General features: G+C 42.6%; 1 protein-coding gene across 2 annotated transcripts in view; it reads left to right on the forward strand.

The window, feature by feature from the left end:
- The first annotated feature begins 207 nt into the window (after positions 1-207).
- The window catches only part of WIPI1 (WD repeat domain, phosphoinositide interacting 1), a 37,031-nt gene continuing 16,771 nt past the window's right edge, over positions 208-20,467 (forward strand). Inside the window, exons 1-7 of one of the 2 annotated variants that reach the window (XM_077328372.1) lie at positions 208-569; positions 9,760-9,842; positions 11,309-11,478; positions 14,377-14,473; positions 17,392-17,489; positions 18,768-18,860; positions 20,365-20,435. In XM_077328372.1, coding sequence (XP_077184487.1) covers positions 11,392-11,478; positions 14,377-14,473; positions 17,392-17,489; positions 18,768-18,860; positions 20,365-20,435 — 446 coding nt within the window. In that variant the 5' untranslated portion in view covers positions 208-569; positions 9,760-9,842; positions 11,309-11,391. The remainder of the gene's footprint in view (positions 570-9,759; positions 9,843-11,308; positions 11,479-14,376; positions 14,474-17,391; positions 17,490-18,767; positions 18,861-20,364; positions 20,436-20,467) is intronic. The other variant, XM_077328371.1, reaches the window with a different exon arrangement.

The following is a 20,467-nucleotide window of genomic DNA, read 5'->3' on the forward strand; positions in this document are numbered from 1 at the left end:
CGCAACCCGTGCAAACCACGAACGCTCCTATTCGCAAGCGGGCGCTGAGGAAGACGCCAAGAGAGGGACTCCAGCCGGGCCCACCTCCGCTCCCGCGTCCCACCTGCCGCCCACCGCTGTCACGCGTCCCGTCTGATGCAACCATCACAACACAGCCACGTGGCCCCCGGTTTCCTCCTCCCCGGCCAATGGGCGCGAGCCCTGTTGGCGTCGAGGGCGGGGTTTGCCGCCGGTCGCCATTGAGGCGCGTCGCCAGCCCCGTTGGGTGGGGCGAGGGGGCCAGGTAGCGCTGTCGCCGCCCAATCGCAGGAGGCGGGACCGATGGCGCTGCCCCAGGCCGGCGGGGGCTGGACGAGGCGCAGAGGCGTTTGTTTCGGTCCGGCACCTGGGAGCTGCGACTAGGAAGGATCCCAACTCCCGGGGGCCGCGTCGCGGGAGGGAGGGAGGGACGCCATCGAGGGACGCCGGGGATTCGGCGCCGTCTCTTCGCCATGGAGGCTGCCGCTGGCGCTGGCGAGGGGGAGCCCGAGGCGCTGAGCTGCTTCTCCTATAACCAGGATTGCACGTACGTAAGTAGGGAGAGGACGGGGCAGGGCCGTCTCCTCTTTCTTTCTCCGGCGCCGCTCGCGCTCAGCCATTGGGGGAGTCAAGACCGAAACAAGTCGTCGCTATTTGGTTGCTGCCAGGCAAAGGAAAATGAAGATATATATTTCTCTCTCTCAGTGGCCCGTTTTATGTGCTCTGCGGATGGGCTGTGCCCTTTGGGTCCATAAAATTCCGGAAGAGTCTCTAACTGTGTAGCATATCTATAAAGGAGGCAACGCCCTTATTCCCCCCCTCCCCCCAGTCTGACAGAAATCTCCCTTCTTTTAAGGTATTAGACAGAGAGAGTGGCCTTTTCCTCCTCTCTAGAGTTTTCCTTAGTGAGGATGAATGTATATCTCTACAAGGCTTGCATTGGTTACCATGGTAATATGTTTAGGAAGCTCCTCAAGGGCTTGCTGCTGTACATGTCTCTGGTAAAAAGAAGTAACTTTGCTTGCCGGGGCATAATCTAAAATGGTACAGTTGTTGTAGTCATTGAGGTTAAATTTGTATCTTCTAAACGTAGGTGTTCTGGTAGCATCTCTTGGCTGCTCCTGTTCTTCTCATGTTAGACATTACTATCTGGATAGTGTTGTTCCTGCTGTAAGTGTTTAAGGGTATATCTATTATTCCTCTATGGCCCACTGTTCCTGGAGGCTATGGAGTTGAACTTAATGACTGCCGGGTTCCTTCAAGTCCTATGATTCTCAGGACAAGCTTTTCACCAAGTCAAGATAGGCTTCTATTTCCAGAAAGCCAAAAGGCTGGTGTTTCTCATTCAAACTGTGCAGCATCCTGCATTAGCTGACAGTGTTATGGTTTTCCCCCTTCTCTTCTGTCCTAATGCCACCTCTGTGGACCAAATGTCAACAAAAAAGGAAACTCCTTCACTAACAGGAAATGTCATCATGGTATGATCACAGGTTGCCCTAGTTCTTAAAGTACAGCTTCAGTTGCTCCACTTCTTAAAAAGGTTGCTGGAAAGCTGGACGGAGAAGCAACTGCAATGGACATCTCAGTGAAGGAAATTTTAAATGAAGACTGCAGCTTCTTTCACTCAGTCCCGCTCTGTCATTATCACCCCACAGTTACCATTTCACCAAGCTAGAGAGTCCTGTCTTCTTTAACCTTTCTTTATAGGGAAAGTATTCTTTCTCCTTTTCTCTCTTTTCTGCACTTTTTCCAATGCTATATATATATGTGTGTGTGTGTGTGTGTGTGTGTGTGTGTGTGTGTGTGTATATATATATACACACACACACATACATACACACACACACATACATATATATATATGTATATATGTATATATATGCACCATAGATTTATACAGGGGAATTATGATACTGGCTGATTTGTTTTCAAATCCCTTCCTAACAATCCCTAGCCTTTTTTATTGCCATCACACACTGAGTTGACATTTCAGTGAGTTATCTACCATGACTCTGAGATCCCTCTCCAGGTCAGTCTCTGCCAGTTTGGGCCCTCTTAGCATGTATTTATAAGTAATTTTGGATCTAATGTTATCCACCTAGGAACAATGAACTTCATTACCACATTGACACCCACTCATCCAGCCTTGACTGATCCCGCTGTAGCACAATCCTCTCAGGTTTTCGCCACCGTGAAAAACTTATTGTCTTCCACAAACTTAGCCACTTCACTGCTTAATCCCAACTCCAAATTATTTTTTTCTTTTCAGATTTTATTTATAATCCATTTCATAAAAATATATTTAACCATCTCAAAAAGTAACATGTTAATAGATTATACTACCTTTACAAATAATGACCAAGTTAAAGAGTACCAGGATTAGTACCTAGCCCTGCAGTATTCCACTGCTTGCCACCTACCCATGTATACTCTCTGTTTCCTGTTAATTAACCAGTTTTTAATCCACAGCAGGACTTGTCCTCTTATTCTTTGACTACTGAGTTTACTTAGGATTCTTTGATAAGGAACTTTATCAAAAAGTTTTTGGAAGTCTAGGTAAACAACATCAATTGGGTCACCCTTGTCCACATGTTAGTTTTACCCTTTCAAAGAACTCTCAGGTTAGTAAGACAACATCTTCCCTTACAGAATCCATGCCAATTCTTCCTCAATAAGTTTTCTTCTTCTATGAGTCCACTAATTCTGTCTTTAATAACAAATTCTACTAACTTACCCAATATCAGCATTTGACTGACTGGCCTGTAATTTCCCAGATCTCCTTTGGAACCTTTTTTGAAGATAGGGGTTACATTAGCTACCTTCTAGCCCTCAGGTATGGTGGCAGATTTTAATGGTTGCATATTTTTATCAAAAGATCCAAAAGTTCACACTTGAGTTCTTTCAGAACTCTTGGATGTATGTCATCTGGGCCTGGTGAATTCTCAGTCCATCAGTCAGGATTTCCTCTCTTGTCAGCTTAATCTAACCCAGGTTTTTCAACATACCTTCTGACATTGGCAGTTCTGGAGTGGGCTCCTTTGAGGGGAGGGCTTTATAGTTCAGGACTTGAGCTCTGACATCCCTCTACTGCTGGAGATATGATCAAAGGATTCACAGTCTCCAGCTGGGATTTGGCCGTGGGGAAGGGGGGAAAGATGCATTGAAGGGGGAACCTTCAGAGGCCGGGTGCTGTGCAGGGAAAAAAGAGTAAGCCATTTTAATGTCCCCTGCCCCAAATCCACCTGGGTCCTTGGCCCCAAGACACCCCCACACCCAATCCCATGAAGATTGCAACACCAAGCCACACCTGGGGGCTGGCCCTGCTCCTCCTTCTCCTCACTCAGCCAGAAACTGCTGGGATCACTGCAGAGCAGGGATAGCTCTGCAACTGCCATTATGAACGTTGGGAGGTGGAGGAGGGCAAGGAGGAGCTGCAATTGTCTCTGAATGGAGAACTGCCTTTTTCCTATTGGGCGAATAGCCTCCACTCAGGGCCAGTCACCTCCGGTTTTAAGTGGTGTATTGTCATGGCTGCAAACAACGTTCTTTTAGGGGGAAGATTTGGTCTAGCGTTCAGTTTCTTCTTCACAACCCCCCCCCCTTCACCCATTCTAAAGTTATATGTGATTGTCCTAGTCTTTTTGTGCAACTCTGTATTTACATAAATCTTGAACAATAGCAGTATGGCCACTGTTCCCAAATATTCTGTTTACATCTCTCACCAGGTCTTGGGCATTACTTAGGACCAAGTCTGATATTGCCTCTCCCATAGTGGGTTCTGTGACATCTGCTCTGTTGCACAATGATTGATATAAATTGAAAGAGAGACAGATGTAACCCACTGTTCACAATTCTTATTAAAATGAATATAAACAGTAGAGAAATTGAGGAATTTTATCAGCAGGATCAATGAAGGAAAAAAGGCGCTAGAAGTAGATAAAGGAAGAATGGGAATTATGGCAAAATAAATATTAAGCACATACTTATCATTTCTGAATCTCTGAAGATTGGTTCCAACCATAGCCATACAAATATCTATGGCAGTCCACATATGTAACTCATAATGAAAGTAGCTACGACCTATTGATTGTCCAGTAGTTACTTGGGAAGAAGGCTGTGAAAGTTATTTTCCTTAAAAAAGCAGAAAGAAACATCCGATTTTTAAATTAACATTCAGATAAATATGTATAATTTAGAATGGTAATGCTGTTATCTAAAGGAGTGATCCTTCCTCTTTGGCAACAAGATGCAGCAGCTGCAGTTCGCCACAAAGAGACTCCTGTATTCAGTTGCCAGATGCTCCTACTTCAGGCCAAACTAAGGCTTTAGGGCAAATTAGGGTACAAAAAGCTGGGCATACATTTCTCATAGGATATCTATTATAGCACGTCTCTTATTGGAGCAACCCAATGATACACCCTCTCAATTTATACTAATGCAATATTTACGACTCACTTCTAGCAGAGAAAATCTTTTGCCACAGAATTGGAAATCCATATAATCTTAATCATCCTGTTTGTCTTCCCAAAAATAATATGAATTTAGGCAGTGATTTCACTGAGGCCATATGATGAATTCAGAAGCTACCAAAATCAAGATGTTTGCCACCTTAGAACTATGCCATGGCATCATAAGGACCGTTCCTGTTTACGACATTCTGGTTAATTCACCAGTCAGATATTATCAATTGACTGCCTAATAATTGACTGCAGTGTTCCCTGAATGCCACTGCATAGGTGGCAGCATATCTTCTAAGTTTCATTACAGATCCTGATAATCTTGTTCCTAGGTCTATTCTGCACAGGAAAATCCAGCTATCGAAGCACATTGAAAGTGCATTATCCTATGTGGGCAGAATGGGCCCTTATGTCAGTGGATGATGATGATGATAATGATGATGATGATGATTGTGGCGGGTTACAAAAAATAGACACAGAATACATGAAATACAATAAACCAGACAACATGGTGGAACACACCACCACCCCTACCTCTAGAGCAGTGGTTCTCACTGCTGGGGGTCGGGACCTCTTTGGGGGTCGAACAACACTTTCACAAGGGGTCATGGCAGGGCAAACAGCTTGGCCGTGGGGGATGCCATCTACACAACAGCCTTGTGATGTAGATCGAGATAGAGTGTTCATCTGTCTGGAGCAGCGAAAAAGAGCAAGATCAGCATGGTGGGACAAGAGGCAGAACTGAACTGAGAAACCCCGGAAAAAAACTAATGTATATACAATCATGAACAATGGATCTTCACGCCATTGGTTTCGGTTTCATTTCTGTGAAAGAACACTTGCATAATTTTATGGTTGGGGATCACCACAACATAAGAAACTGTATTAAAGGGTCTTGGCATTAGGAAGGTTGAGAACCACTGCTCTAGAGGGAAGAGAAAGGAGGAACAACCAGAGTTGTTGCTTGACACCAGGGGGGGAGGCATCAATCTTTCCCACTGCCCAAGCCTCAAACATAGACCTGGCAGAAGAACTCCATTTTGCAGGCCCTGCAGAATGACGTAAGGTCCCGCAGGGCCTGCAGCTTACTCGGGAACTCATTTCACTAGATTGGGGCCAGGACTGAAAAGACCAGTAATCCAAAATGTTACCAGTAATCCAAAATGAGGTTGGACCTGATCATAACAAAGTAAATTCAGGTTTTCAGTATGTGCTAGGGCTAATCTGAGCCAAAAAATACTGTATTGGTATTTTTCATGTATTAATTTAGCTGTATATGGCTGAGCATGATAGATCCTGAAAATATTTGGGATTTTTTGGGATCACCAGTTGAAGTACATTTGAAGGGCTTCCAGTCCCTTTAATTGCTGTTGGTGTGGAATCTTGGTTTGGAGAAGGCATTTTAAAGGGGCTGTGTGCTGATACCATGTTTCATTTAAAGTTTAATTTTCCTCCATTGTTTCCAATGGGGGGAGAATCCTCTTTGGGGGGGCATAGAAGTGGACCCTCTGATCTAATCTTTTTCCGACTTGGGTTTTGATTTTTTTTGAAGAGGCACTAGTAGCTATGCTGCAAATTTGATTAATCATTGATTATAATGGTCCCCATAGGGCCTACATTATAGTGGTACTGAAAAAATCCAGCATTTCTGAATATTTACTAAATCTGAGTACCATACCAGTATTGGGATTCAGGAATATTGGGTAAATACCAATGGGGGGTCAGTATTATTATTATTATTATTATTATTATTGGATTTATTACCCGCCACTCCCTTGCGGCTCGTGGCAGGTTACAACAGTATAAAACCCCATAAAATACATTAAAATCCCATTAACACATCTGCAATTAATAAGCTACCTGGCAAGAGCGGCTAATCGACTACCCATTCCCCCACTAGCGGGGGAATATATGTAAACTAGCGGGGGAATATATGCAAAGTATATGCAAACTTGAAAAACACAATATTTGAGGGCTGGTTTGCATGCCACAAGTTTGTTCCTTTAGATATGTCTCAAGACCTTATTACAGATATAGTCAAGAGACATACCATCATCGTTGTCTCAAGATACCATCTACTGTGGCAATTAAGAAAAAAAAAAGCAAGAACAAGGTGACAACCTGTTTGGATAGAGGACTATAAAGGAGGAAATCTGATGTAGGGGTGTGTGTTTCTTTAAGATAGCGATCCCCAACCTGTGGGCGGCAGACCACATGTGGTCCGTCGACTAATTGGAGGTGGGCCTCGAAGGACGCCTTCCTCCCCCCCCCCAGGCCCTTTACTTCATCCCCCCCTGCCCTTTACAACACACTTCAGGTGTCATTGTCTCCCATCACACCCAGATGGGACTATCTCGTTGCAGAGAAACAAGCTCAGGATTCCCATTGATTTGTCATTGTCATGAGTTAAAATTTCCATGAAAATAAAATTTCCTTATGTTCATTGTTGTGGCGTGTCTGTATCTTATTTTGAAGGGATGTTTAAACATTACCATAGCGATCAGAGAGCGTTAGGGCAGTGGTTGAGAGTAGAGGAGTAAACTACCCCTCCCCCCAGGGGGCCTCAGTAAAATTGTCAAGCGTTGAGTGGTCCCCGGTGATAAAAAGGTTGGGGACCACTGCTTTAAGAGATCTGCTGTTATGGTAGGAGGGAGTTGTATATCAATTGGATGTAGGATATGGGAATGAATGCAACTATAGGTATGTGTTTTGACTGCTATTTGACTGAGACCTTAATAAAGTTTTTGGAATTTGACTTGGAGGCATTATTGAACAGAAATAATTATATGGCCAAAACAGGAGTTTTGAGTAAAAAGATCAAAGATTTTCAGGTGGCAGGTGTGGGTGGCAGGGGAAAGTCAGATAAATGAGGGAATGCAGGGTGGCTAAGCTTAGTTGTCAAAGGCTCAGCTGAAGAAATGGATCTTGAGGAAGAAACCAGAGAGGAAAATGAGGCTGCTGTTCCAGGCATGTAGGAGCTGAGAGTTTTAAAAGTAGCTGGAGTAGCAGGCCTTAATCATAGTTTTTGTCCAAATAGGTTATCTGTGTGCACCTCACAAGTAGTCATTCCCTCTCATTTTTGAGAACCAGTAAGGGAATATGATGAGGTGTATTGTTTGGACAATCCATGGCGACACCATGTGGTATGTCACTCTAGAACTGCTTCATTAACAAAAGCTTTTTCTTCGTCGCATTACAATTCTTACTTTAATGTTTGGTTTATATGTCTAGTTCACTACTTGGCAGATTGCATGTTATTTTAGTGGGCATCTGCACATCCTTATGTAATATCTTCTTAAAGTTCACGAAGTCAGGAAATAGGGACTGGTTATTTAACAGAGCAAAACACTTTATTTCATCATTTCTTCCTCCCTGATCTTCTTGGACTCAAGACATTTTAAGAAATGAAAGTACAGTTGCTGGTAAGAATGTGCTGGGAACCAGAGTAGGCCCATGTATCGTGTGTTCAGTGTTCCTCTAGCCTCCGTCAGACTTTTATAATTTTATTTAGAATTGGGGCCTTATAGTTTTTTTTCAACCTACCCGACTTTCTGTTAATCCTGATATAGACATTAAGCCATGAATTTTTGGTAGCTATGAATACGGTCTCTAGTTTTCATGGTAGTTCCTCAAACTCACTTGGGAGCTTTCGTACTACTGTTTTTTTTGGTTTTTTGTTTGTTTTTGGAGTACCTTACAGAGTTGGTGCAAGCATTACTGCAGGTATATTACATATATACAATCTATACAAACATTTTGAAATCTATTTTTATGTTGTTAGTAAGTAGGCCATAACCCCACATCTTTCCCATAGAACATCCAGGCCATTTCCACACAGAGGCTTAAATTGTGCGATGTCTCCTACCCGCAATAAAGGGATAGTCAGTCATGCTATTTCTCCCCTCCACACTTTAAAGCCTTCCTACCTCCATATCTCAGCTTTTCCCCATTACACGCGGTGCAAAAAGCAAAAGAGAGAGCAAAGCGCTCTTTCACTCACCACTCCTCGGCCTTTCAGTCAGTGGAGGCAACCAGTCAGAGGTTTGTTGGTCTAGTTTTTATTTTCATTGAAACTTACATGTGGCAATGTGTATTTGTTGCTATGCATTCACATTGCCATGGGAGGTAAATCCCCCCCCCCAAAAAAAAAACAAATGCAGCTGGCCAGCAGAGAGCATGGTGAGGGAGGCAGTTCCTCTTCCTTTGGCGGTGGCATGGGCAGCGTGGAGGCAGCACCCCGCTTAAGTGCTCGGGTAGAGCGAGAGAGAGAACAGGAGTCCTAGGCAATTGTGGCAGGCAGGTGCATCAGCGGGGTGGAGGTGAGAGGATGAAAGCCTTCTTTCAGTTTCTGGTGAATCCTTCTCTGATGACAACTTCTTTCGTTTCAATATGGATGCATTGTCTTAGCTCAGCACCCTGAACTCTGAGTGAATCACCTTTTCATTGATGTCTTTGTCTTTGCTCTTTGGGGCTAAATTGTATGGGACTATGGGAACTTTTGTTTAGATCACCTGATGTGACATTTAGCCTCTAATATCTGAGGAGGAGATTTTGGATTCAGGCTTTGATGCTGAGAAGGGGTATTAATGATTCCAGTCTGTTCTCCTTTCCTTATTGGACGTGGCACTCTTCCCTCTGCTTGTGGCCCTCTACCTAAATTGTAGCTAAAACCAGTTTACACAGAGGGTAATTTTCTGTGGTTGTGTATGTATGTATGCACCTATAATACTCTCTTAGTAGTAACTTCTCAAAGAGGTTGGGCAAATACTAAATGGGTTCTTTTGCATTCTGTGGCTGCCCAAGCATAGAATTTGGTATTGACTGCTGAATTCAGCATCCTGGGAATATCTTTCTTCCCTTCTAGCCAGTTGTTTGGTGTTACAGTTGTAGAGCCAGGCTTGAAAATGTTCTGGCAATCCCTGATAAAACTTTTGGTGGCTGAAACAAGAGTGGGATCTTTGCTGCTGATTGTGTGTTTTGCAGTCTAAATGCCAACTGGAATCGACTTTATTACTCCCTCTGCTTGAATAATGATTACTGAAGGCACTAGAGGATACTTGGCAGAGCCCCGGTGTTAAGGGGTGGAGCCACAGTATCTTGTGTTGCTCTTTGACTCTTCCCATTGTCTTTGTGTTCCCTTTTGACCGTTGCCTCTTACCCCCCTTTTGTTTTACAATCTCAAATTTTGCTTAAAAATTCCAAATCCTTGAATGCTTGAAAGCCTGCTGCTTGACGCAGAATATCATTGTGTTTGTATGTCTCTAATGACTGTTATCTTTTACAGTTCTCTGGCAATTGGAACCAAAACTGGATACAGACTATTTTCCTTAAGTTCTGTAGAACAGCTGGATCAAGTCCATGAAAGCAGTAAGTCTATTCTGTTTTGAGTGCAATAGAGTATTGGTGAATGCTCTGTCTTATTCTGCATTACAGCATTTTAATCTGCCTCCAAGGAGCAATTCCTTTTCTTCTTCTCAGCTAGAAGGCTGATGGCATGGCATCTCTCGGATCAAAACGGTGCTAAATGCAGTTGTGTTAAAGGGGCAGTCACAAAACACAACAAAACAGTGCTGGAAACTGCCATTCGCAGAACACCCACAATTCAGAGTTGAATGCCAATCACCAGCAAATTCAAGAAGATTAAATGCACAGCTGCACAAACTTCATCCTCTTCCAGAGATCAGTTTGATGTATTCAGATTTTCCAGAATTAAAACTGCAAAACAAATAGACATGATCACTCCCCCAAAAAAGCTGGTTTGTGCAACAAAGTAGTTATTTGGTGTGGAAGAGAAGAGGATGAGCTTAGCAGGACTGATGAGATGTAAAGCCATGATCTTGTGCCATTGAAGGCATGTCTGGCTGGCCATGCATCAACACATTACAGAGTTTGTACAAATAAAGCTGCTCATATTGTTTGCAGTTGCAATGAGTCATAATAAGCTCTCTTTAAATTACTCCATTTCGTTAGGAGGAAAGTTTCCTTGCATGTCAAAATCTATTCATCAACTGTGGGGCTTGAGAGATATTTCCAGTGGCGTGCAAATACTAATCTAGTAGCTGTGAGCACATGTGAAATTAAGTTTTGTTTATCTTTTGGGAACAGGACTGTATAGCCTAGTAAAACCTAAAAGGGGATATTGTTACAAAAAGCAACAAACCTAACCAACCAGTAGTTAGAACCCAAAAGGTTAAGTGTCCACAAAATATAAATATTCAAATTATATTAACATTTATTGTACGCAATTTACAAAGTTAAACAAATAACCTAATTTCCTTTCGTATGTACACAGAAGCTACTGACACACAAGAACTTCTTAGCAGCCTTGAAGAAGGAGACTTATATTTGATAAATGAACATCTTCTATCAGTTCCATTTTATTTAATTGTACGCAGTTCCCCAAGTGCAGTCTCACCATCACGGTATATAGTGGGACTTTGTGATTTTGTGATTTTGATGTAATGCCTCTGTTGATCCAGCCCAAGACTGCATTCACCTTTTTTGCTGCCACGTGGGGGGCTGGATGCGCTCCGTTTAAGAACAAAAGCTCTATTAGATGTTGGTCGTCTGCAGATTAATAGCTGCAGAAGGGATGGCTTACTAAGTTTTCCAACGATGGATATTGCAGAATGAGGTTGATATAAGACATGTCATTAACCTCTGCCTGCTCTGGCAGAGTGCCCACTTCATCACATGGCCATCATAAAGCTCTGTTAACTGTAGCTAATTAAAAAGCTGGACCTTAGTTGTCCAGCATTTCTTTTCAGTAAGAACAATATATGTACAATGTTCTTCTCTTTGAAAACTGTCATTTATGTCTCTTTACTGACCAGATGAAATACCAGATGTTTACATTGTGGAGCGCCTCTTTTCTAGCAGCCTGGTGGTGGTGGTGAGTCATGCAAAGCCTCGGCAAATGAATGTCTACCACTTCAAGAAAGGGACGGAAATTTGTAACTACAGCTATTCTAGTAACATACTCTCCATCCGGCTCAATCGGCAGGTATGTGGTCAAGTGCTTCCCAATACACGTTGTATGTTCTGAATCGTCTTGCTCACACTGGTTAAATTTCAGGCTTCCTATATTACTTTCAGAAGAATTTGGTCTCTTGCATTGCAAGCTGCTACCCAGCCTTTACATTAAGAATGTGAGAGCAGGTACTGCATTGAATCAGACCAATGCCCCCCCTAGTCCAGTAGTCAGTTCTGTATAGTGGCCAAACAGATGATCACAAAAGACTCACAAGGAGAGCCTGAAGGCCAAAGCTTTCCCACATTTGCCCCCCAGGACAATCAGATGATTGCTATCTATGAACAAAGGAGGTTCCATTCAATCATAGAGGAGAAAGGCTTTTGATTGGACCTGTCCTCTGAATTTATCCAGTTCCCTTTTAAAGCCAACTGTTATGTCCAGTCACAATGAATTCTACACATCCAAGGCACAGCGCATTTGTTATGCATGAACGTAGACAACCTTACCTCAGCCTTGTAGACCACCCCTATCTGGCTGCATGTTTCCTGTGTCATCCTCTTTAGCTCTCCTTTTGTGTAATGTATGCAAGGATATATGGCAACAGTAATCTGTTTAGTTTTTACAGTAAAAATGTACCAAAATTGTGATGACTGTCACATTTCAAATTAAACCAGGATTTTTGTGCAAACATTTGTTTTTCTCTGTTGGATTTGTCAATGTAAAATCTGAGCTTGAGAATGGAAAAGTTCTATTTAATGAGTTTCTGGAGCCTGGTGGTCTAGGAACAATGAGTTGCACATGTTGGCAAAACTGGATTATTTCCAGCTGGTGAAGGGGCCTAATTAGCGAACTGTAGAACTATAAAAAGAAGGTGGTGAATGTAACTTTGGGACCTGCTCATGATATCGTAGTCTGTTCATATCTCAGGTCAGGGTAGGGGTGGAGTGCTTCAACATCATGTGTGGCTTTTATACAAATGGTCTAATCCAGAGAGCTTTTGCTTTCAGGGACAGAGTCCAATTTTAGTGGTTTCAGTCACTCTAGGACAAATATGCTGGGTTAGGTTCAGATTATTTTTGTTCTGCTGCTGGTGAGTTATGATGGATTCAGAAAAGCTGGTATAGACGAACATCAAGAACTGGCATACTGGATAAGGCCAAATATCTTCCTTATTCAACAAGCCGTTTCCAAAATCAGCAAGCTGCAACTTAGACTTAAGCTTATATACATACTATACTGATTTGTTCACACACCTTTAAACGTGACACCGTGTAATTGGACCTGGTATGTAGATAAAGGGGGCAATGCCAGTAAATAAGTAGGGATAGCATATGTCATCAAAATCAAACACAAAAGAGTAGGGATATAAAAATAATGTATGAGACGGGACAAGGACATCTTGGAGAGGAAATAGGTGAAAGATGATACAAAAGAGTTAAGTAATAGAATTATAAAGTTGAAAGGGGGCCATACAAGCCAACTAGTCCAACTCGCTGCTCAATGAAGGATCAGCTTAAAGCATCCATGATATCCATCCAGCTGTGATGCAGCAGTAACAAAGCGAATGCAGTCTTGGGCTGTATCAACAGAGGTATCACATCAAAATTGCAGGATGTCGTAGTCCTACTGTATACCAGTTTGGTCAGACTGCACCTGGATTACTGTGTGCAGTTTTGAAGGCCTCACTTCAAAAAAGATGTGGACAAAATTGAGAAGGTCGAGAGGAGAGCGACAAGGATGATCTGGGGCCTGGGTACCAAGCTTTATGAGGAAAAGCTGAGAGGAATGTTCAGCCTGGAAAAGAGGACGTGATTGTTCTCTTTAAGTATTTGAAAGGTTGTTACTTGAAGGATGACAAAGAATAGGACCTGCAGTATGGGTTCTACTGCATGTAGAATGGTACTGGCTATATATCGGGGGGGGGGAATTTCATTGAGTAGTTCAGCAGTGAGCTCCTCCTCATTGACAGTCTTTAAGCAGAACTGGATGGTAGCACCTTAATGACTAACAAAATTTGTGGCATGAGCTTTCATGAGTCACTGCTCATTTATTCAGATAGAATTAGAATGCAAGTCCATCTTTCCTTATATCTTGGAGAATGGGGTGATTTCAGATGTCAAATGATAGTAGCAGGCTTTTGTCAGGAGACAAGAAACCTAGCTTTCAGTTCAGTCCAGGCAGATGCATTGTCTTGAGCTTCATTATCAGTTGCAATTCAGCAGTCTCTTTCTAATCTCTCTAGAAAATTTCTTAAGAAGAGAACTGCTACTGTTATGTCAGCAATTGAACACCCTGGGAGGTTAAAATATTCCCCCCACTGTTTTTCAAGTGTTGCGGTTTCTAAATGTTGTGGTTTCTAACATCAGACTTATGTTCCTTTATTCTTTGCTTCCTCCTGTACTGAATCCTCCTGGACCAAATTGAGATTAGGTTTTCTGTCTCATTACCAATACTGATATCTCCAGGCCTTTTGCTCCTCTGCGTATCACACCTAATCCGAGTAAGCATGCTATTCTAATTAATCTGTTATTGCCATTCGGCATCTGAAATCACCTTTATAAAATTTATATCTCTGGTGATACATTTTCTGGTACATGTGGCCTGTCCAATTTATCTGAAGATCCAGCCCACATAGCAAATGAGTTCAACAGCTCTGTTCTTCAGCAGAATAAGCTGCGTTACTGAATCCTACTTCAGATTTTAAACCGTTTGTGCCATATGCCATTATCAAAGTTAAACTCAAGGGACAGATGCTTTATTCAGTTGCTTTCCCTTTGGAGTGAGACTTCAGAAGACTTCTCTTTCCATGTGGTATGTCACCCAGTCTTCTGAAACTCAGGTCCATCTAGTACATGCTGATGGACTCTTGGAATGTGGAGCTTTCCCCATTCCTAAACAACAAATTAGAATTTTTTTTTGTTCTTGCAGAGACTGATAGTTTGCCTGGAGGAATCTATTTATATTCATAATATTAAGGACATGAAGTTGCTGAAAACAGTCCTGGACACGCCTCTGAACACAAAAGGTAAGGGTCCAAGCCCATCAGAGGGATAAGTTGAGAGGAATGTCCCTAGTACAGGAATGCTCACTAGAAAGATTATATAAGGGCCCTCGCCCCATTTCTGCAGTGTCCATGCGTAACTATGATTCTGTATCAAAGCCCTCAAGATGCATTGTTTTCAGGGATAGGACTTTCTCTCGCTTTTAAAAATGTCCATTGGAAAGGGCTCTGGCAGCTTTCTGCTTCTAGGAGTAAACCTCTAAGTCAGTAAATAGATTTATAACATGTAAAGAGACAAGCTGGGGAAGAGAAATTTAGGGCAGATTGAATTTCAAAGAAACGCTTTACCTCATTTTGTTTAAATAGAGTCAGTTTTTCAAAAGAAAGCTTTTCTTTGCGTAGCTGACACTATCATTTCCAGTTAATGTTCCCTTAGCTAGCAGAATGAGGATGTGTCTTCCTTATATCTTCCTTGCTGTAAATATTCTGGCAGATGGTACTAATCCCAAGACCATTCCGGCAATGGAAACCCTGGCATTGGTAGCTGGCATGGACTTTCTGTGCCGTGAAGTACAGGGCCTGCTCTGCCTCACCAGCTTCATCTCAGTCAATTCAGAATTTTTTTAGCCTCCTTACATTGCTGCTTAGGCATAATGGTTGCAATTGAGGCGGCTTGCTTTTTCACCTGATTTCAGTGTAACGCTGGCTGCGCAGAACAAAACATTATCTGTGTGGCCTTCCATGTGCCAGTTTGTGAGGTCAGTGGTGCTGTGCTGGAACACGAATGCAGCATGTGCATGTGAAGCCGACTGGCCTGTGTGCCCCCACTCCCTCCCCCAGTCTTTCTGGCACTATTTTGCTGTGTCACTATGCACAGCCTCAGCCAAGTCATTTCAAGAAAGGGTTGACTAAAAGATTGCAAAAATGAGGAAATGATGATAGCGCTATCCTGTCTTCCTCCCTGCTGCTTTTTCCTTCTAGAAAGCAACTGTTTGCAACTTGATTCAATATATGGCATACCCAGAGAGACAGCATGGTGGAGTGATTAATTTTGGACTGAAAAGCTATTGTTTAGGGCCAAACTGTATATGTTGGTAGCATAATCATGTCATCAATTATGGCTTTGTTTTCAATCCCATGTAAAATGGAAATAGTGAGCATAATGCTAGAGGGGGTAACACAGCAGAAGATATGGAACTTTTCACTGAATCAGTTCCCCTGAAGCTTTGATGCCTGAAATGTGTAATGTATCATTGAGCTACAGATTCTAGGTATTTTCTGTCTTTAATACCTCTTTAGCCATTATTTTTTTAACCACAAGGGCCAGCAATTACATTCTGTTGGTAACAAAATAATTGGTATTTGATAACAATATCAGTTTTTCCTGATTGGATTGACCATTTAGACCAGTGGTCCCCAACCTTTTTATCACCAGGGACCACTCAACATCGGGGACCACTCAACGCCTTTTACTGAGGCCCGGTAGGGGGGGGGTAGTATACTCCTCTACTCTCAACCACTGCCCTAGCACTCTCTGATCGCTATGGTAATGTTTAAACATCCCTTCAAAATAAGATACAGACACGCCACACAATAAAGTGTGTTGTAAAGGGCTGGGGGGGATGAAGTAAAGGGCTGGGGGGGGGGGGAGAAGGCGTCCTTCGGGGCCCACCTCCAATTAGTTGAAGGACCACATGCGGTCCGCGGCCCACAGGTTGGGGATCGCTAATTTAGACAATTTTTGATGTGGGACACATCTTCTGGTGTGCCTCTTTTTCTTTCTTTCTTTCTTTCTTTCTTTCTTTCTTTCTTTCTTTCTTTCTTTCTTTCTTTCTTTCTTTCTTTCTTTCTTTCTTTCTTTCTTTCTTTCTTTCTTTCTTTCTTTCTTTCTTTCTTTCTTTCTTTCTTTCTTTCTTTCTTTCTTTCTTTCTTTCTTTCTCTGAAGCAGACTCTACCTGTCCTCTTTTTTACTGAAAAACCCTGAAACATTCCTCAGGCTTTGAGAAGCCCCAGAAGTGGTGTGACCGTGCAGAATACGGTTGGGAAGCATAGCTGTGTGCATGCCCACCCGGGGCCCCTTCCCACCCCCTCCAAGTCTATCAGTGGCCATTTTGGGATGTGGAGGAGGCAGGTCAACATATATGATCCTATAACCTGATAAAGTTTAACACATTCAAATATACATATTAAAAATATGCATATTAAAAAACTCCCACCCTTTCGGGAACCCCTCCCAGGGCTGTCAAGAAAGCCTGCTTTAGGGACACAAATCTTATTTCTGCTCTTTCAATAATGGTTACATCATTATCCTGTATCTATTATCCTGTATCTATTTAGATATCTGTGACTTCTGAGCCAGTGATGGTAATGCAGTGCTTACCACATGGTTGGCATTGTGATTACACTCAAGCAAAAATCCTTTGGAAGAGCTACTGTCTCCTTTTAGGTTGTCAGTTTCTATCTATCAAGTTACAGAGACAATCACAGATCACTTCCTAATAAGGCACAAGAGCTGTCTCCATTCCACATAACCAAATGAGCTCATTATGGTCTCATATGCATTCCACTTTTCACTTTGTGCATCAGACCATAAATCCTGTCTTGACAGCAGCTCCAGGAGGAATCTCTCCTGCAGTCTTCAAAACAGAAAAATCGAATTGTTCTGAAAACAGACACTCTGATGTAATGGGTGGGTTTGCATGTTTAAAAATGTTACAGTACAAACAAATCCTCTTCATTCTGAGTGAAGAATTAATGTACCAGATGGAGCTTTACCATCACCTACCTTTAGATGTCACCAGAGTCAGATTTCCTTTCTCAAGTCACCCAGCCTGAGGCTGATAGGAAGTGTGGAGCAGGGTGAACTTTTTTCTCCATCAGGCACAGTACTTCAGCCACTGCCTTGAAGCTATGTCTGATAATGTCTTTCCCCTTTGTGCTAGGTTTATGTGCACTTTCTATCAACCATTCCAATTCCTTCTTGGCATACCCTGGTAGTACCACTGTTGGCGAGATTGCATTGTATGATGGCAACAATTTGGTAGGTACAGGAGTGACTTGTGAACCCTTGGATAAATTGATTTCAACAGTTCATTTTAGCCAAGCCTCAACACAATTTGACTCTTATGGACAGAGGACCTAAAATGAGGCAGCAGCAGAATATTGTTTTATGAAAGAGAAATGTCATATCTGTGACACTTTTTGCTCTGTGGGTGTTAGCTGAATATGGCTTTTGCCGACACTCCCAGCAAGCTGAACTTTGCTTTCAGACTGAGATCTGCATAAGACTCATTTTAAGCCTCTCAATTGTATTAAGTGTTTATGTCATGGGTGGGGTCTTGCTGCTAGTTTTAATCAACATAGTGTTTTATGTTTGTATCAAGTTTTATTTTGTATGCCATCATGGGCAGGTCTCCAAAAAATGAGAAATACCCTTTGAGTGTCTCCTGGAGAAGTATTTGTTTGGAAGGGTCCATGGCTTAGTTGTAGAACATCTGTTTAATATCAGATGGTCCCAGGTTCAATCCTTCATGTCTCCAGTTATAAGAATCAGGTAGTAGGTGATGACAAAGACTCACCAGGCCCTGGGGAGTTGCTGCCAATCAGAGTAGACTTTGGAAGTGTAGCGGCCCAAGTCAGTATAACAAAAGCCTCCTGTGTTGATGTGAACACAGACGGCCATGAGCAGCAGAACGATATTCTGTATCGGCCCAAGAAAGTTACTTGCCAGACTTCGTGACAAAAACAACAGAGACATTCCCTGTGATGAAACACTATAGAGCAGGGGTTCTCAACCCCTGGTCCGCGGCCCGGTAGCGAGAGGGAGGGAAGAGGCAGGCACGCCCACTGGCACGCCAGCGATGCAAACGCGCACGCGCGGAGCCGCCGTGCATGCGTGTTTGCGCCCCCTGCTGGCGAAAATGCGCATGCGCGGCAGCGCGCATGCGCGGCACCGCCACCTAGTGGCGAAAACGTGCATGCGCAGCGACTGCGCGTGCACGTTTACATGCAGCTGCGGCGGCCAGCCCGCCGGCTCTCTCTCACCCTCAGAGGCGGTCCCCGACTACAAGAAGGTTGGGGACAGCTGCTATAGAGGAAGGAGGAGGAGGAAAAGGAATTGATGGGATAATGTGGAGTGTTTCCTGATTGTAAGACTAAGTAGAAGTTGATTGAAAAGACTAGGGTAGTTGCTTAGAATATTAGTCCTGTTTAGTTCACACATCCTGAAGAAAAACAAAAATTCTGTCTCTACGCATCTTTCCATGAGTTCAGATAGTTTAAAAAGGAATCCAGACTGTCTTTACTTTTCAACTTCTAGAAAGATGTCTGCTTAATTCCTGCCCACGATGGTCCCCTTGCTGCCCTGGCTTTCAACTCCACAGGATCAAAACTAGCAAGCGCTTCTGAAAAAGTGAGTGCATGAAACGGCTGCCACCTCAAGCACCTCTGTGCAGCTTTTGTGGTATTTTGGAGAAGTGAGGCTTCAAACCACGTAATGTGAAATATGTGAAATAATAATGTAATAACAGACTTGTTGAGAAATCAGAGCAGGAAAAAATAAGGGTGTATAAATGACTACATTTGGGTTTCCCCCCTACATTCTCAATGTTTCTTTGTCGTGTGTGTGTGTGTGTGCGTGTGTGTAAGTAACGGGGAGGGGGGAGGTTGGGTGCATTTCCAGATGTAATTTGGTCTTACATTCAGCTTGGTTCAAAGGCTCAGGGATTTTACCTGTCATCCAAGGAATCCTTGCCAAATGTTATGGGCAATTAAATTAAGACGCATATTAGCAATAAAAGGTTCTGATGAATGATAATTCCTTCTTGTAAGTCAGTGTCATTTATCTTGATCTCTCCTGATGATTGCTTTCTGATCACACATTTTCACTTTGGTGGCTAACTGAATGCTTCCTGCTTTATTGAGAATTTTTTGAAGGCACTAGTGGCTCCCACATGCTATGGCACCTGGAAATGTAGCCTCCTATATGTTATAATATTGATTCATTAATAAAAAGGATTAATAAGCCTCTATTTAATTTCTTAGGAAACCGTGATCCTTTTCCCTCTCTTTCTGAAATGTGGCAGGAATAATATCTTGGACAGTGTAATCCCAGTTGGATAGGAAGCAAGGAGGATATGACTGGAAATGTGTTTCCCACTGATGCAAACAAAAACAAATTAGTTTCCTTCCTTTATAACAAATTTAAATTAATGGACTCAAACTTTGTTCTTTTGCTTCAGACCAACATGGCTACCCCCCTGATTCTTTCTATAGCTTGCTAAACATGATACAGGAAACTGCCTGTGTAGCATTCTTATGACTCTGGTGGGCATTACCTTGAAGTGACTGTGTGTGCAGCCTGTGGGATTTGGGAATAAATCTGTTGAACATAGCTGGACTCCTCTGTGGAATAAACATTCACAGGAATAGGTGAATGGTTGCATTTCTCTTTGTGCTTACCAGGAATTTCTCTTCCATTGCAATCAGTGGGACTTACTTCTTAGTAAACAAATCAGCCTGGAGTTGCAAGGTGCCAAACCTAGGCAGACTTACAGATGAATCCTTAGTATATTTACTTGAAACTAAATCTTGCTGAATTCAGTAGAACTCCTTTTCGAGTAAATAGGCTAAGGATTGCAAACTTAGCTTGAAGTAAGTTATATTGAAATAAATATATATTGTTTCTGCCTTTGTACAGGACAGAGTGTTTTCTTCTGGTGGCAGGAGATCTTCATTCTGTTGTGCCTTGGCATTTAAAAGGGTCACAATGTGTGCTCATGTCCGTCCGTCTGTCTAAATTACTGTTGTGTGTTCTAAACTCTTCCTTGAAAGCATCAAGGTAAACTGCAGCTGCTGTGAATTCATTTGAATTTTTTGATGCCTAACTTTTTGTGCTTTCACATATTTTCTTTCAGGGGACTGTCATTCGTGTTTTTTCTGTTCCTGAAGGTGAAAAACTTTATGAATTCAGAAGAGGGATGAAGAGGTCAGTTTACTGTTCTCTACCTGTTGCAGGGA

Source organism: Paroedura picta, chromosome 3, assembly GCF_049243985.1.
Source record: "Paroedura picta isolate Pp20150507F chromosome 3, Ppicta_v3.0, whole genome shotgun sequence".
NCBI classification, from domain to species: domain Eukaryota; kingdom Metazoa; phylum Chordata; class Lepidosauria; order Squamata; family Gekkonidae; genus Paroedura; species Paroedura picta.